General features: G+C 51.4%; 1 protein-coding gene across 1 annotated transcript; it reads left to right on the top strand.

The window, feature by feature from the left end:
- Nucleotides 1-2,442: 2,442 nt before the first annotated feature.
- Nucleotides 2,443-17,720, top strand: LOC138633861 (zinc finger protein GLI2-like). Its single transcript, XM_069720340.1, has 11 exons — nucleotides 2,443-2,645; nucleotides 4,291-4,473; nucleotides 7,002-7,203; nucleotides 7,496-7,688; nucleotides 8,725-8,835; nucleotides 10,095-10,235; nucleotides 11,355-11,504; nucleotides 12,016-12,180; nucleotides 12,689-12,967; nucleotides 14,387-14,735; nucleotides 14,990-17,720. The coding sequence occupies exons 1-11, from the start codon at nucleotides 2,564-2,566 to the stop codon at nucleotides 17,140-17,142; spliced, it is 4,008 nt and encodes a 1,335-aa protein (XP_069576441.1). The 5' UTR covers nucleotides 2,443-2,563; the 3' UTR covers nucleotides 17,143-17,720.
- The last annotated feature ends 367 nt before the right edge of the window (nucleotides 17,721-18,087 follow it).

Below are 18,087 nucleotides of genomic sequence, written 5' to 3'. Positions count from 1 at the left end.
GATGATTTTTTAAGGAGGCCGTGATTTGCAGCAGCGTGTTCTGTTTGTTTGTATCTAGGTCATTTCCTGCGGTCCGTGAGGAGAGAGGCGTTCACGGGGTTCGTGGTGTGTTTGGGGGAAGGAGGGGGGTGCCTGTTAAGTTTGAGAGGTCCGCTTCACGCTGCAGACTCATAAACCTACAGTGGGAGTTTATTCAGCCGCCGCTGGACTGTGTGATTTATCTAAATCAGAGAGCTCCCCGAGCCCGACACCAGAGACGAGAGTCACTGTCACACTGTAATTCATCTCTGGTGTCGGACACAACACACACACACACACACACACACACACACACACACACACACACACACACACACACACACACACACACACACACGCACACACACAAAACACACACACACACACACACACACACACACACACACACACACGCACACACACACACACACACACACACACACACACACACACACACACACACACACACACACACACACACACACACACGCACACACACACACACACACACACACACACACACGCACACACACACACACACACACACACACACACACACACACACACACACACACACACACACACACAAACACACACAACACACACAAAACACACACACACACACACACACACACACACAACACACACACACACACACACACACACACAAAACACACACACACACACACACACACTTTTTCATCCCTTCAGGTTGTTTTGGTGCTGGATTGTAGCTCAGTGCTGTGAACTCTTCTGGTTCTGACGGTCCCGTGAACAAATGGGTCTTCATCGTTTTATCAGCAGCTGAGAACCTTCCTGAAACCCGGGTCCTGTTAAAGGAGAGGTGTCGGGGCCTCGGGTGGCCCGGGGCCTCACCGAGGAGCCGTCACGGTTCAGGCCCGAAGCTTTCAACGGGGGGACGTTCCTTCCTTTTAACACCGAACCATGTGCTCATGACGGATCCCTCACACTGTTTGGAGGTGAACTGAAGTCATGTTAAAAAGCTTCGGGGACAGACGTGTCCTTGAAAGTTTCAGGAGTTCAGAGGCAGGTAAACACCTCAACAAGTTCTGACAGGACGTTTGGATCGTTCAGTGTCTGAACGTCTTCGCTCTTCTGTTGGATGAGTATTTAAATATCACACCTCCGGGCCTCTCACCGCCCAGACAAAAGGGAGCCGTCCTCTTTGTGCTGACGACCCGTTTCCGCCTCCCTCCCGTCTCGGCCCGCCGCCCGGCGCCGGACCACGACACGCTCCGAAGGTCCAGCTTTGTGCTCGCCCAGCGGACGCCCAGAAAAACTGACCCGCAGACGGACGTGTGAATGTTACATGAGGCGCGGCGCCCTCCGCCTCTAAGAAAGCTCTCAGGCTGGACGTGAAGACAGAAATATTTATAGTGCTCGTATGATTCGGGCTGATTGTTGGAGGAGCTCGTTATCACCGTAAACAAACTGGATTCAAAGACGGGCCGAGCTCACCTGCAGGCTCGTACATGATGGGAGCATCAATAATTCAAACAGACGCAGGGCCTGATTATGTTGTGGAGGAAAATCTGATCTTTGTCTTCTGCATGCAGACTGAAAAACATCTCACTCGTGATGCAACAATCGGGCTGCAAGCAGTCTTTGTTGGACGGTGGACAGAGAGGGTCTTTCATGCGAGACAGACGGGACTGAAGGACGTCACACAGAAACGTTAAACTCTGAAACCGGAGGAACTAAATGTCGATCATCTTCACCACATTGTTTTACACCGTTTTATTAAAGTTTCAAACCTCCAAATCAGCACAAACCGAAGGACTGATCAGTTTAACAAACCGGCGTTAATGAGAAGGACCGACCTCATCATCATCCTCAGAAAAACCTTCCTCCTTCAGATCAGACATTTAACGGGAGAACAAAACTGATCTGAACAACTGATCATGTGCTTTTTATTGTGTCAAAGCTGGTCTAAAACCAAATCTAAAACCAGTTCAGGTCTCTCGGAGGGTTTCTAATCTAATCTAATCTAATAATTCTGTCAGACAGAAACACGAGGACCTGGTGACTCCAACTCATTTCAAGGTGTCAGCTTCAGCTCCTTTTGTCAGATCATCTTTTAGAAATCTCAGGTGTGCAGGATTTTCTCTCTCTGATGAGCTCACGCAGGTAAACGACACCGACTGATGCCCCGTGGACACGAGTGGAAGCTCCCGCCGTGCAACACTTCCTGTCTGCCCGTCTCCGTGACCCCTCTCCCCCCCCCACTCCCCACCCCCCCACCCCCTCCTGTCTCAGATCAAAGCTTGTTAGATGTGATCTCCCTCCCAGGATCCACTGAGCTGGATCAGGTTTACAGACTCAGGACATCATCTCATTTCTTAGATCCTGAGAAGCCTGGAGGAACATGCAGATGTTAAACTTGTCTCTTGTCTTCCTCCGCAGCCCTGCAGGTTTGGCCGGCAGCCCCGTCATCTCCGACATCTCTCTGATCCGCCTGTCGCCTGCTGCCGTGGCGACCGGCGACTCTCCCTTCAGCCCGCCTCACCCGTACGTCAACCCCCACATGGAGCACTACCTGCGCTCCGTGCACGGCAGCCCCACCCTGTCCATGATCTCAGCGGCCCGAGGCCTCAGCCCGGCCGACCGTAAGTCCAACGACCTTTCACCCCTTTACTCATTTAAAACTGAAGCTCACATTTCAAACCCCGATGACCTCTGAGCACACTTTATTACAGAACCAGCCAAAACTGAAATACTCACTGCAGAGTTTTATCTTCTCTAGTTCACGTCACGGTTCCTGTCTCCATGTTTTTAGGGTCATTTATGTATTTTTTGAAGCCTGAAGATGTGAAATAATCCAGTATTTCACTGGAACAAAGTGATATTTAGAGAAAAATTTAGTGTCAAAGACATGAGAATAACCCTTTAGATTTGTCTTGGAGGTCCCAGCTCACATGTAGTTCACACCAATGTTTATTTACTGTATTTTTAGATATTTCCAAAAAATCCTACAAATCAGCAGTCTGAGGAGGAAATGATCAAACTGAAGCCACGTTGACCTCCTCAAACACAGATGGATAATTGAGGGAACTGAAGTGGTGTTCAGGGTGAGCAGGACCTCCTGTCGTCTCCTGGATGAAACAGCAGTAAACTCCGTTATTACGGCGGTTCAAGCAGGAGAATAGAGCTGGAGATGATGACATGGCACTCAGCAGGGAGCCTGGATTAAATAAATGAACGGATGGCCTTGATCTGCTCCCCCAGGTGCTCTTGATACCACGAGGGGATCCTATTTGATAAAAGGAAAACCACCTCCCCCTCCAAATTCCCCGGGACGTGATGACAACTCTTTCTGCGGCGCTGAATTACAATAACAGATTGGAGCGCAGCGGCGGGACGGGGTATAAATCTTCTTTTACAGTCTGTCAGAGGTAATGTGGCAATGCTTTTAAACTTAAATAAGCGTCCGCGCCTGAGATGGGGCCCAGATAAAGCCCCGCCAAAGTAAAAAGGATGGGGGGCTTCGTGCGGCGCAGGGAACGCAAATAGCTTGTTGAGAGACGAGGCCTCGCGTTGGGAGACGGAGGCTCCGTGACCTTTCCTCCTCCTCATCACCACCAGGTTGGTTTTATCAACGTGTTTAAATAAGCTTCACTTTCCCGACCCGTGTCCCGGTTTCTGGCCTTTCTCCACCTCCTCCCGACACATTCAGAGGTTTTCAGGGAGGAAACGGGATCCCGTACGACAGAAGTAGGGGCAGCTCCTGGAGCTGTGAGGTCATCAGGAGCACGGCTCTGTTTTACGTCCAGAGCTCTGATGTGGTCTGACAGGTGAATTAGGGAGCGAGGGCTGGAGGTGGAGGCCCTGAGACCGGGAGCAGAGAAACACATCTCAGACTCCGGATCGTCAAACACTTCCACTCGTCCTCTGAAGCGTCCGTCAGGCCGTCTGACAGCATCAGCTGCTTCTGACTCGTCATTAAATCTACATGATGTTTACAGAAGAACAGTCAGAGCGCAGCTCTTCATCCTTTAAACCCCGAGCAGAGTCTGCCGCCTTTAGATGGAGGGAAGAGGAGCATCGCATCCGCTCAGTCATCTGAAACACGGGGGGTGGGGAGGGTTGGTGGGCGGGGCCCTGCAACGGGCCGCTGCACATCAGTGACCTCGACCCTCTTGCCCCTCACTCCATTCAAAGACCTCCTCAGCAGGAGTTCACCCCCCTGCCCCCCTCTCTTCCATCCTGCATCCTTCCTTCTCCTAATCTCTCCTCCTCCTCCTCCTCCCACAGTGGCCCACGAGCATCTGAAGGAGCGCGGGCTGTTCGGCCTCCCTCCTCCTCCCCCCGGGGCCAGTCCTGCCGAGTACTACCACCTCATGGCCAGCCACCGGAGCCCCTACGGCGAGCTGCTCATGCAGGGGGCCGGGGCGGCCGCGGGGGCCCACCTGACCGACTACATCACTCCGATAGACGGTGAGATCCTTTTCAGCCTCTGACCATGTGGACACCAGGAAAACGGTCTGTTCAACATGTCAGAGGGATTCATGCTCCAGCAGGCAAAACAAATCTCTTAATGTCGCTTTAAAGTGAAACTAAAAACCACATTTTCATCACAACGAACATGTGGAGCTGAAACTGGCCATCATTCTCTAAAATCTGGATCCTTTTCAGCTGCTTTTAATGTCCTAAACCAAGCGAGAGTCAATCAGCTCTGTCCAATCAGCTGCTCTGACACTCATTAGGGGGAATCAAAGTGCCATCGGGGCGTCGGGTCCAGGTGGAAGATGAAACAAAGATCACAGGACAGGCTGAGAAGTAAAAAGAGCCGTGTGTACATTTTTCATATCAAACAGCTTCAAACAGTCGCGGGGCTTCGATGTTTCTGCAGCGAGGACGTTTCCCCGTCAGGTCCAGCGCTTGCAGAATACTTGACCTTGAATCTGTGACTTTATGTACGTAGTTTAAAGGAGGAGGAACCTGCTTATCCGGGCCGAGCTCCTGCGATTGGCTGTGGGAGGGTTCGAGTCAGGGACCAGCTGACTGACGCGACCAATCAGAGCAGGACCAACAGGACGTAGTCATACAACAAGAGCTTGTTTTCAAGCTTCAGGCAGAGAGCTTTAAACTCAGGAAGTCCATGTGGTCCACAGTCAAACTGAACAAAGCTTCCAATTCCAAAAATCCAGCTCTGTGGTGCGTTTAGGTGTCGTAGCGAGCCGGTCCGGGTGGAGCAGACGGAGCTGTGAACGGTGTCCGGCTGCCAGCAGCTCTCTAACGCTGTCACTACTCAGTTTCCAGACGCCCCGACACTCTGCAGGCCAAAACTAACAGTTGGGCTCCGTCTGCCCACGATGTCACTGTGAAGTTATTCAGGAGGTAAATCCCTTCAGCTGCCGTGTTAACTGTGGTCCAAACGGAGAAGTAACACTTCCACACTCCAGGGCTGAAAACTGATGAGAGTCAAACACACAACACACAATATTCTGCTGCTGATGTTGTTTAAAAAGAACATCCAGATCTGTGAACACGCACCGGCCGGACGCGCTGGTGTATTTACCCCTCAGAGATCCCAGCAGGTGCAGCAGTGAGTCTACTGACCTCAAACTCCTCTAAAACCAGATAGAAAGCCGTTTGCAGCACGAGGCTTTAACCCTGAGGAGAGGAGCCGCTGCTCTGTGACCTCATCAGAAAATATCCTCCAGGTCGTCACCAAACCAAACAGGAAGTTTGGAGCCGGTGACTGTTGAGAAGAAGAAGTCCCGGTGTGCGTCGGAACATCGATCGCGTCGCTCTGCATACATTTCCTCACAGTTGAAATCAATTGGGTGTAAATTGCCCTCATTTAACATGGAGGAGTCGCAGCCAGACTGCGAGATGTTTATCTGAGGTGATTACGGGGGATTACTGCGGGGAGATTGATTAGTCATGTCTGACTCTTAATGAGGTCGCCACATGTGGGCAGATGTCAGAGCTGCACATTTCATACAGGCACATTTCTGGACTCAAGAGACGAGAAGGTCGGTTTCCTTCCAATCTTATTTCCTTAAAGCACAAACATATTGAACTCTTATACACAAAGTAAATTAAACTACAACTGTAAACAGATTGTAAATGAAGACACCAGCTGGTTCCTGTTTGAATTCAGATGTTCTTTAGAAGAGTGAACTGGAGGTTCTCCTCAGTGTTGTGTAATAAAGCCTCCTCCGCTTTCAGATCTGTGTCACTGGGACACATCTCAGCAGATGTAGGTCACTTTTTCAGGAGGGCTGCTTCATTCCTGCCTCCAGCAGACGTTACTTTACTCCTAATATCGTCTGCCAGGCTCACTCTCCATCACCGGGAACAAACTGTTTACCGTATTAGCAGTGAACCGGGCCTGAGCTCTTATTGATAGGGCTGCGGGGAGTCCGTGGGGTTTTGAGCGTCGCGGCGAGGCTGCGGCGGCATCAATCACGTCGGCCCCGGCTGGAGCGGAGCGAGCTCTCTGCCGTCGCACCGCCTAAACACCTCCGTCTCCAAATAACACCGGCCGGAGACGCGGGACGACTCGTTAGATATCAGCAGTCATCCTTTTAGAGTCAGAGCATTTATTCATCACCTGGGTCACATGACAACCTGCCAGCTTTTCCAAATCAAACCAATAAAACTTACATTTAAATTTCAGCTCCACTGATCTGTAACGGTTCATCGAAGCACTCGAGTAGAGTCCTTTTATTCTAAATAATCATCGAGAATAAAAAAGGATTTTAAACAAAGTTTTGATGGACAGCAGGGAACGAATGTCATTTTTTAATAATGATATTTTAATCTTTATCAGTTGCATTAATTAAAACAATCTCCACAATATTTGCATCAGTTTGTAATTTTGTAGAATTCCTGTAATTTTTTTTCCTCAAAAACATCAACAGAAGCTGTGCTGAAGGAATCGCAGCAGGAAGTTGCCTTTCAAAATAAAAGTAAGAAGTGTTGGGTGAGCTGACGACCCACCTGTGTGTTCGCAGTGTCGCGCTTCTCCAGCCCCAGACTGACGCCCCGGCTGAGCAGGAAGAGGGCGCTGTCCATCTCGCCGCTGTCCGACGCCAGCATCGACCTCCAGACGATGATCCGCACCTCGCCCAACTCCCTGGTGGCGTACATCAACAACTCTCGCTCCAGCTCGGCCGCCAGCAGCTCGTACGGACACCTGTCGGTCGGAGGACTCAGGTACGGCAGCTCACCTGAGGACAGAAAACAGGAGAGCCGAGAGTTATCGCGCAGACGCACATCTGCAGACACACGTTTTAATGTGGAGAGCTGCTGCAACACAGATGTGTGACTGCACAGGTGGGAGGGAGGACACGCCTCTCTCACCTGATTGGCTGATGTGTACGAAAGAATCAAAGTGACTTTTGTTTCGTTCAGTTTGATGTTTGGTTTTGAAACCAGACGACTTAACGGAGATGATGTGTTGTTGTTGTTGCTCAGACGGTTTACTCTGATATTTGCCCCGCTGCAGCCCGTCCTTCCCCTTCCCCCACCCCATCAACCCCATGGCCTACCAGCATCTCCTCTCCCAGCAGCGGGGGCTCAGCGCCTTCGGACACACTCCGCCCCTCATCCAGGCTCCGCCCACCTTCTCCGCCCGCCAGTCGGGCCTCGGCCTCTCCTCCCTGCCCGCCTCCATCCACAACAACGACCTGACGTCCAAGGTAACGTCCACTCACTGACGTTATGATGCAAATCATTTCAAAGTTGGTGTCGTGTCGGTAAGTTTTGTGCTAAAAAGCATGAGGAGGCCCCGGTGCAGATATTTCCCAGCATGCCCCTCTTCCTTTGGAACTTTTAACAACAAAACAGATGAAATGTTCCAAAACTGCATTATTTGATCAAAAGTACTTCCTTCCTGTTTCGGTCACATTTTGAGCTCACGTAAAGACAGAAGTGTCTCGATGAGTCGTGAGATCTCGTCATGCATCAGACTCACTGGGTTGTTTGATCAGAGTCCGATCGTCCATCTTGTGTTTCTTATTTCGCTGCTGATGTTCACAGACATGAAGGTTTGAAGAGAAGTCACTTTGGCAGATTTCTTTGTGTACTTTGAGCTCTCGGGGTGATTCAGCCCTCCGATCGTTCGTTGATTTCTCTGTGGCTTTTGGATGAAGGAAAATTCCCCCTTTTGTTTTCCAGGTATGCGACGCTGGCAGCCGCTGCAGCGACTCTTTAGCCAAACCTTGAATTTTGCAGCTGTTTGTTCTCACTGCAGATTTTGTTTGCCGTCGTGTCTTTTGATGTGGAGAGTTATGATTTGCGGAGTCGGCCTCTGCACATGCAATCAGAGCGAGCGGCGGTAAACTCTCAGCGGGGGGGAGGGGGGTCATCATCTCCCTCCTCCCACGCGCTGAGTTTTTACTGTCAGCTCGTCGTGTGATCTGAGGCGACCTGAAAGTACAGATATGTGAGAGGTCAGCGAGGGCATCGCCGGGCGTTCAACGACAAAAACTAACAGAAGAGGAGGTGAAATCGGGGCTGATGGGTAATTTGGACGTGGAAGCTTCTCACTTGGCTTCTAATTGTCCGTTTTTGTTGTGATTTAATCGATGCTGCTGCTGATTTCCGTCCTGGTTATGTCAACTGAACCAAATTAAACCGATTGGAATCCAAAAGTCACGAAGAAGAAACGTTAACAAAGGTCTTGAAAACATTTTAGTTTAACTCTTGATACTGAACGGTCTTTTCTCTCCTCAGCACCACGGAGGCGACTCGGCCGTCAGCAGCACCGTCGACCCCATGATCACCAAAAGGTCAAAGGTGAAGGCCGAAGCCGAGGGACTGCGGCCGCTGTCTCCTTGTTCACTGGTACGGTTGAGAGGGACGTAGACGTGCGGGGACAATTTTAAAGTGATCTAAATCTGAAGAAGATTTATGGACAGAAGTTTTGAATTAGTTTGACGTGCCGATGTTTGTCGAGGACGCCGCCGTGAAGCGGGAGCGTTTGTTTGTCTTTTCTGCGTCCTGATCCGAGGCCCCGGGGACACGCAGCCTCCCGTGACCCCCTTGTAAAAGAAAAACTCCACATGATAAGAGCTTTGGTTTGCTGGCCGTACACCTCCTCCCCCTCTTCCTCCCTCCTCCTCTTCCTCCTCCTCCTGTAAACTGTGCCAGAGCACTTCATTTCCATGAAATATTGGCCGGGCTTTATTGTCATCTGAGGAGCCTTTTTCTCTTCCTTTTGACAAATTTGCGGCTCCTCTCCGATAGCGAGGCAGGTTTGGACTTGATGCATGAGGACGGCGCAGCGCGCAGGCGTCTTGGGGCCTCCAGAATTGATGAAGATAGCGTGCGTGGGGCAGAGACAAACATGCTGCAGTCAGCACGTTGTGTGCGAGTGTGCGAGTGTGTGTGTGTGTGTGTGTGTGTGTGTGTGTGTGTGTGTGTGTGTGTGTGTGTGTGTGTGTGTGTGTGTGTGTGTGTACAGGAAGCCAGGTGGGACGAGCTATCTGTCAGTTTTTGCCTCAGACAAGCGTGTGCGCTCGTGTACATCCGTCTTTGTGAGGACGAATTTTAGAGACGCAGTGTGACCATTTTTAGAAAGTCGGGACATTTTGTAAAAAATTGGGACATTTTTGGGAATGGTGGAACATTTTTAGAAAGCTGGGGTTTTAGGGACGTGAGGACATTTTTTTGGAAAGTGAGGACATGTTTGGAAACCTGGAAAACTTTGAAAGTTGGGACATTGTTTTTGGAGACATTTATTTAAACGTTGAGACAATTTTGGGGACGTGAGGAAATTCTTTTTTTTTTTTTTTTTTTTTAAGTTGGATATTTTTAGGAAGCTTTAGATTATAGTTTGTGGAGACTTTCATGCGAGTCAGTGTCCTCAGACAACAGTGTTTGTGGTGCTGGTGTGTCTGTAGTTTCCTGTCTCTGGTGTTCATATCAGGTGAAACGTACGAACAAACAGCTGAGTGAGCCTCCTCTCAGCTGGACTTTAATCTGTTCCACATGTCCATACTGGCCCCGGGAGGAAGAGGAGGGCAGCGAGTCAGAGACGAAGATGTTAAATGAATGTTTAAATGCCGGTGGATTTGTGTTTGATGTTTGACGTGTCTCTGCAGAACCTCCACGGCAGCCTGTTGGACCTGAAGGACGACGTGGACCGGGACGAATGCAAGCAGGAGCCCGAGGCGGTGTACGAGACCAACTGTCACTGGGAGGGCTGCAGCAAGGAGTACGACACGCAGGACCAGCTGGTCCACGTAAGTCCGGGTCCAACGAACCGATCACTGAGCAGCACCCGAAATATATCTCCTGCTCTCTGACCACTTCCTGTTCTCCTCCATAACACAGCTCACAGTCAGCGTGCAGCACATTAGTTCACTTTAAATCAGTTTACAGATGATTTAACCTGCACAGATGCCCCCCCCCCCTTTACATGCAAGGTCTTGGTTGAAAGGGTCTCAAACATTCCACACCTCCAATGAAGCAGAGGGGAGGGGGGGGGGCAGAGGAGGAGCTGCTGTCCGTCACTCATCAAACTCAGATTCAGAAACCAGCTCTGAATGTTTTACAGCTGCTTCTTAAACTTTCATCGTGGACACAAGGCTGGGGGGGGGGGGGGACACAATGCTGGGGGGGTGGAGGGGGGGTGGACATAACGCTGTGGGGGGGACATAACGCTGTGGGCGGGGGACACAACGCTGCAAATACTCCTGAATATTATGAACAAGTTATCTTAAAAATACGAGGATTTTAGGGCAAAATGAACAAGAAAGTATTTGATTTGACGGAAAGAGAAGAAACCAAAGAAGAAGAAAAGAGGAAATCAAAGTGCTGAAAGAAAACATCACAGAAATCTGTTTTCTAAAAGAAAAAGACAAACTAGTTTGTTTCGCCCTGATGAAGACGACAGAAATCAGAAATCTTCAAAGAATTGGAGGAAAAAATGAGAGCGAGCTAAAAATGTTACTTAGAAAAGAAACAAGTTTAAATTTAGAAAACAATAAAAAAGTTATTGTACCTGTTATTTGGACAAAATCACCCTATTATGATTAAAATGAGCGTGACACTGTGTGTGTGTGTGTGTGTGTGTGTGTGTGTGTGTGTGTGTGTGTCATGGAGAATGTGTGTGTGTTGCTAATTAGCGTGACAGGAAGACTTCCCTCTGCTGCAGCCGTCCTCCGAGGTTTCCACTGATAAGATGGATTTCTACTGAAACATCCAGCCGAGAACAACATGAGAGCCTCTTAGTGGACAACTCTCCCCAGAAAACCTCTCATTTCTCTCTCTCTCTGTGTGTGTGTGTGTGTGTGTGTGTGTGTGTGTGTGTGTGTGTGTGTGTGTGTGTGTGTGTGTGTGTGTGTGTGTGTGTGCTGCAGCACATCAATAATGACCACATCCACGGAGAGAAGAAGGAGTTCGTGTGCCGCTGGGAGGAGTGTTCGCGGGAGCAGAAGCCCTTCAAAGCTCAGTACATGCTGGTGGTTCACATGCGCCGACACACAGGGGAGAAACCACACAAGTGCACGGTGGGTAACGGATGGTCCAGTAAAACACACAAACACACACCAGGGAGGATTTCCTCCTTCTCATACTCACTGCAGAGTCTATGAAAACATCAATCCGACTCATTTATCGGTCCGATCAACAGCGGCTTCATTTAAACGTAACTTCTTCCTCCGTGTGACGTCTGAAACTGAAAATCTACAACTTTAAAAAGCTGTAAACACTAAATATTTCACAGTTTTGCTTAAAACAAACGACTCAAATGATTGTTGAATTAGTTGCCGGTTGAATTTCTGAGGACAAACCAGCTTGTTTAAAGACAAAATGTTGATAATTAACAGCGAGGCAGAAGCTGCGGCCGTTTCAAGACACTGAACCGTTATTATCCCGAATCAATAGATTAAATATGAAGGAATTACTCTCATACATAATTCTGTATATTCTACTGGCTTCAGTAACGTCTACTCAGACGTTATTGAGGAGACATTGATGGTGTGGTTGCCGTGGACACTGAGCCCGTCTGCTCCTCTGCAGTTCGAGGGCTGCTCCAAGGCCTACTCCCGCCTGGAGAACCTGAAAACACACCTGCGCTCGCACACCGGAGAGAAGCCGTACGTCTGCGAGCACGAAGGATGCAACAAAGCCTTCTCCAACGCGTCGGACCGAGCCAAGCACCAGAACCGGACTCACTCCAACGAGGTACAGAGGAGCTCTCCCTCCTCCGCTCACACTTCACACAGACTCCCTTATGGAGCGCCATAAGAAATTCTGTCAGAGAGGCGAGCCGTGCTGATTGAAGTGAAGACGAGGGGCTGCAGGGAGCGACGGGGTTCACCTTCGTCTGAGGTCATCCGGGGCGCCCGCCTTCCCCGTCGGGCCTCCGGTCGGTCCCCCGCGCAGGTGCGTGGGTAAATAATGAGGCGGAGGCGTAATGAGCGCGGCGGCCCACAATGCATTAGGGCGACTCACGCTCCCTGCCGAGGGGGACCACCTGCAGACGGAGAGGGAGGCGAGGGAGGCGCATCGCTGCTCATCCATCAGTGCAGCAACCCACGAACACAGAGACACAATAAGAAGAGTAAATATCAGAAAACAGCAGCGGGACAACAAAGCCAGACTTTGTAGGATTAGTGAATCTAATTACTTTCAGGTTGTAATGAAAGTCTTGCCTCCCCCCGTTGTAACTGTAGCTGCTTTGCGTCCTCAGAAACCGTACGTCTGTAAGATCCCGGGCTGCACCAAGCGCTACACGGACCCCAGCTCTCTCAGGAAGCACGTGAAGACGGTCCACGGCCCCGAAGCCCACGTCACCAAGAAGCAGCGCGGCGACCTGCCGCCCCGGCCGCCGGCGCCCCGGGAGAACGGCGAGAACGAGGCGGGTCCCCGAGAGAGGATCCAGAGGGAGGACAAGATGTCTGACAACAGCTCCCCCAGAGGGGTGGAGGACTACCTGCACGTCAAGTCCATCAAGACGGAAAACTCCATGGTGAGTTTGTTTGGGATGATCGCAACACAATGAACTGTACAGAACAAACTAAACCAGCACGCACTACATCCACAAGTGTGTGTGTGTGTGTGTGTGTGTGTGTGTGTGTGTGTGTGTGTGTGTGTGTGTGTGTGCACATTTCTGCAGACTAACGTCACCGCACCGCTTCTTATTCTAAACTTTTCTTCTGTTCCTGCTGAGAAATTCTCTCCTCTTGATCCTAACCTCTCCTGCTTGATTGTTTTTCTGACTTTCCTCCTGGACAGACCTTACTCAGGTGAGCTCACCTGCCGCCTATTTCCTTTCCTTTACCATTTTGCACCATCATACAATCTCATCCAAAAGAGACATAATGAGCTTTAAAAAGCAGGGAAGAAGAACGGCCCGGTCCCGCTCGGATCCGACCAATTCTTGTTGCAGCTAAAAGGGATTCAGTATTGTGGCTGCAGCAGCGAGGCCTCCTTCTCTGTGCAACATGAGGTAGAAAGCGGTTTTATTTCTGCAGCACATCATACAAAGGTTCACAAAGATAAAAGCAACAGAAGGAATGCCGCTGAAGAAGAGGAGAGGACCTGCTGTGGTGATTTTTAGGAATGGATGTTGAATAAATAAAATAAAAACGTCCACACAGATGCACCGCTGATCATAGGAACCGATAACAGACTGCATGTCATCTATGATCCCACGTTCGACTCTGTTCCTTCACACAGGCAGCATAAACCTACAGTGGAGAGCTTTCAAACTCCCATCAGAGAGCCTGAACATGATAAAAGTCACTCCAGGATTAATATTCAAACACTGGGAATTGGTTGTGCAAACTGAGCCAACTACCAAGCTGTGATCAAGACGGCTTTTTAGCAGCGAATATATTAGAGACCGGAGGGAAACCGGCCGGGTACGGAGGATTTAGAGGGATTCGTACTGTATCATCGAGACTGCTCCGAGTCCTGATGCTGAGCCGCACATAAGAAACCCACACCAGCCTGGAGCAGCTCTCAGAGGAAGATAAGTGAAGCTTGTAAACAACGCTAAAATAAGAAGAGAAAAATTAAAGATGTGAAGGTGAGGAAAGAGAAAACGGCTCCAAACGTGATCGCATCTCGTGATGATTGGCCCGGCGCTCCTGGCTCGGGCTCCAGCAGCCTTTCATCCAGCCCATTTCCAATTCACAGACAGACTAAGACGGTCTGTAATCTGCGCTGCGCCCCCACCTCCTCACTCCCATTCCAAAAAACACTCATTATTTACAATTAAGCTGGGGGAGGATAAAAGACTCCATGACTCACTGTTCTTCATGCCATGTTCCCCTCTGCTCCACTTTTGTTCTGGGAAAGAAAAACTGTTTTTAGGACAAACAGTCGTGTCTTTTCTGTTTATGTCACGCTCTTTTTATCCCCCCCCCCCCGTTCCTCTCTGTAGATGCATCAGTCCAGCCCTGGCGGTCAGTCATCATGTAGCAGCGAACCATCACCACTTGGCAGCGCCACCAACAATGACAGTGGAGTAGAAACGGCGGTGCACAGCGGGGGCAGCCTGGGGGACCTCAGCGCCCTGGACGACCTGCCGTTCGTGGAGTCGTTGGGCTTTGAAGACTCCGGCGGGGGGGTCGCAGCGCTGGGGCTCCACTTCAGGAAGCAGCTCAGCACCAGCCACCGCCTGGAGCACCTCAAGAAGGAGAAGCTGAAGACAGTGAGGGACTCTTGTCGGTGGGCCAACAACCCAACACCACCAGTCCTTGGCACCAAGCTCCCACCCATACCAGCACAGGGTGAGAGCAGTTTTTGGCCACCGGGGGGCAGAAGGGCTTCACACCCAGCCAGCGTAATCAGAAACATAGCTAGTAGCTCTGGTTTTGATTTCAGAGAAAATACCTGCCTCTCGGTCTGCCGCTCGGCGAGATGGTCGATGGGGTCTGTCGGTGCTCGACCGTAAAACAGCAGCCAGAGACAAAGTTGACGAGACTGGTGAGACTGCAGATCTAAATTGGAGCTAAAAAGTGCATTTTCTTCTGTTCTTCTACAGGGTCCCTCCTGGAGAGTCCAAGTATGGGTGGTGGTCCGGTGTCCTTCCCTGGTTCCGGCTCGGGTGAACTGAGCTCTGGGAAAATGAGCCTGCTGGAGCGGCGAGACAGCACCTCCAGCACCCTGAGCTCAGTTTACACCCTGAGCCGCCGGTCCTCAGGCATCTCCCCTTGTTTCTCCAGTCGGCGCTCCAGCCAGGCCTCACAGTTCGGCACCAACCGCCCCAGCAACGTCAGCTCCGCCGACTCCTACGACCCCATCTCTGCCGACATCTCGCGGCGCTCTAGTCAGGCCAGCCAGTGCGGGGGGAGCAGCGGGGGGTGCCGAGGAGGAGGTCTCGCCGGCCCCCTCAGCCTGACCCCGGCCCAGCACTACCGCCTCAAGGCAAAGTACGCCGCTGCCACCGGGGGTGCACCGCCCACACCCCTTCCATACTTGGACCAGATGTGTCTGAAGTTCCACACAGCGCAGTATGAGGACTGCCAGGACCCCTCCACCACCAGCGGCCCGCCCCCCAGGCAGTGCAGCAGCTCCAGCACGAGGAGCGTGATGCCCCACGAGGTCCCGTCTCACCTCCCCCGCCGAGCCAGTGACCCGGTGAGACGGGCAGCCGTAGATCCTCTCGGCCCGCCGCAGATGCAGCGCTACAACAGCGTGGGCACCCTGAGTGGAGGGGCGACCTCGCTGCCCCGCCCGCCCGCTGCACGTTCCTCTCAGCAAGGCTGCCTGCGACCGGACGGCGGCGCCCACCGCTACCCTCGCAGCCTGAGACCACCCAGCATCTCGGAGAACGTCACCATGGAGACGGTACCGAGTGACATCCCCGACAAAGACCCGTCACTGTCCGACCGCTGCGCCGACCGCGGAGACGCGACCGGCCGAGCGTCAACCCATCAACGAGGTTTCCCAGGACGCCCCCCCCTCCAGCAGCAGCTGTACTACCAGAGCCGGACGGCCGTCGTCAATACAAACGCGCACCCGTCCGCTCAGGTGTTACCCGCCTCCAGCAGGAGTCCGGGACACCAACAGCAGGTATGTCCACCTTCACCGAGGACCGGTCCGGCCAGCCGACCCGCTCAGTGGAACGAAGCCTCTTCGGGACTCGAGGACGGAGCTCAGCGCTTCTCCGCCCGACAGGTCCGAGGGAACCCGGCTCTCCTGCAGCAAAACCACAACTTTGGATCTCTTAGTTACAATCTGAGCTCCAACCAGCACACGATTCAAAACCTCACCACCTCAACGCAGCACAGCTGCATCCAGCTGAATCCTGAACTGGGAGCGAACTGCTTCCAGCCACAGAGACTCCAGCAGTCGTCCAATCTCAACGAAGCGATGAGCTCTCAGTGCAGGTTCAACGCTGGCGTCAGTCCCTACGATAAGAACGGGAACGCCACGTATCCACCTTGCGGTGTCCCAGCAGCGGTCAGGGGGAGCTCGCTGAGCCCCGGCTGCAAACAGGAGCCCGGCGACATGGAGCCCCTCGACATGCACTTCGCTGACGCTGGATTTCAGCCTGTGCAGGTAAAAATTGAGGACTGCGAGGGATCAATCATGATTTCAGATCAGCAGAACTGTAATGTCATCTCCCAGAATCCTTTGCAACCTGGGAATCAGAACTATCTTCGACCGAGGCCACCGGCAGAACCCAAGTCTCTACACCGGCCCCCTTCAGGCCCAACGCTGGTGCAGCAACCCAGAGACCCGGGGGCTGCTCGCCCTGACGTCGGTGGACTTTCAGGCCGCTCGGACGACAACGCTCTGTTCTACACGGGACAGATTCAAGTGTTTGAGCCCAATGGGAACTTGGGCCGTCACGTTGCTGCCGTGGTAACCGCTCCTGCTTTTGAGAGCAACACGCCGCCTCCCGGTTCAGGAGGCAGCCAGGCGGCGAGGAGCGCCGACCGTGACGTAGCTCTGGAGCACGCTCAGATCGACTTTGACAGCATGCTGGAGGACGGGGATCACTCCAGCCTGGTGTCGGGAACCCTGAGTCCAGGCCTGCTGCACAGTTTGTCCCAGAGTTCCTCTCGTCTGACCACGCCCAGGAACTCCGTCACGTTGCCCTCGGCGACGGGCAACATGGCCATCGGGGACATGAGCTCATTGCTGAGTGCTCTGGCTGAAGAAAGCCAGTTCCTCAACTTGATGTCTTAGCCACGTGTTGCAGACAGATTACTTGCAGAGGTTTTGGACTCCTGAACCGCAGACTTGATGTGACTGAGCCAGAAGCCCCTGCACCGCTTTCTTGTACAGTCCGATTTAATTATTTAAAATGGCGGTTTTCTATCTTTTTGTAAAGCCATGTTGTTGTTGTTTTTTTGCCTTAGGTAGTAAATACGATGTGAACAACGGGACTCTTTCAGTTGTTGTACAGGTGTGCAGTAAGATCAGTTTACCAAGTGCCTGCCTCGGCCCCAAACATGTGCACGTCGTTGTGCATATGATGACGGTTAAAAGGTCCAAAAGCAGCCGGGTAATTATCTGACACCATCATCAGACTGGTTTGAAACATCTGACGCTGTAAATCACTGCAGGAGAACACGGTTCAATCCCGAGCTGTTTCCTCCGCCCTCTCCTCGCTGCTGCTGAGATTAACTGTGACATGTCCACGTCAGGCATCGCGGCCTGATTTGTGGCCGGAGTTATGAAGCCACGCGTTGATAAATTGGACGTGCTGGTCAGTGAGCAGCTCTGAATAAAGAACGTCTGGACGGGGAACCAAGCTTCTTCCTTTTCTACGATGGTTATATGTAAATATCATTTGTACATTTTTAAGAAAATACAATATTGAATTTTTTTAAACAAATCTTGTTTGTGTTGTCCTTCTTCATTCTGATGATTTGTGAGAGTCAGAAATATTTGACCTCAAACTGAACAGCAGAATAAGCCTTTTTCCATTTGCTCATTCTTAAGTAGAAAACCTTCTCGGTTAGAGTTCAGTAAACTTCTGAGTACAAGAAAACTTCTAGAAGTCATTTAAACACACGTCTCTGTTAGAGAAGACAATCGGTCTTTGTCCAAATCCGTTTCTCGTCACATCCAGATTGTATCAAAGAAATCAATTATTGTGAAATAAAGATTTGTACAGACGCGTCTCAG

This window comes from Brachyistius frenatus, unplaced genomic scaffold, assembly GCF_029030835.1.
Source record: "Brachyistius frenatus isolate BFR_SWC_R1_liver_20210118 unplaced genomic scaffold, ASM2903083v1 Contig_238, whole genome shotgun sequence".
NCBI classification, from domain to species: Eukaryota; Metazoa; Chordata; class Actinopteri; family Embiotocidae; genus Brachyistius; species Brachyistius frenatus.
Note: the sequence above shows the minus strand (reverse complement) of the source record. Positions and strands in the feature narration are given on the sequence as shown.

Coding starts and splice junctions, on each gene's coding strand:
- LOC138633861 (XM_069720340.1), top strand. CDS start 2,564: ATGGAGCACTACCTGCGCTCCGTGCACGGCAGCCCCACCCTGTCCATG. Junction 4,474..7,001: donor CTACATCACTCCGATAGACG/GTGAGATCCTTT, acceptor GTGTGTTCGCAG/TGTCGCGCTTCTCCAGCCCC. Junction 7,204..7,495: donor CTGTCGGTCGGAGGACTCAG/GTACGGCAGCTC, acceptor GCCCCGCTGCAG/CCCGTCCTTCCCCTTCCCCC.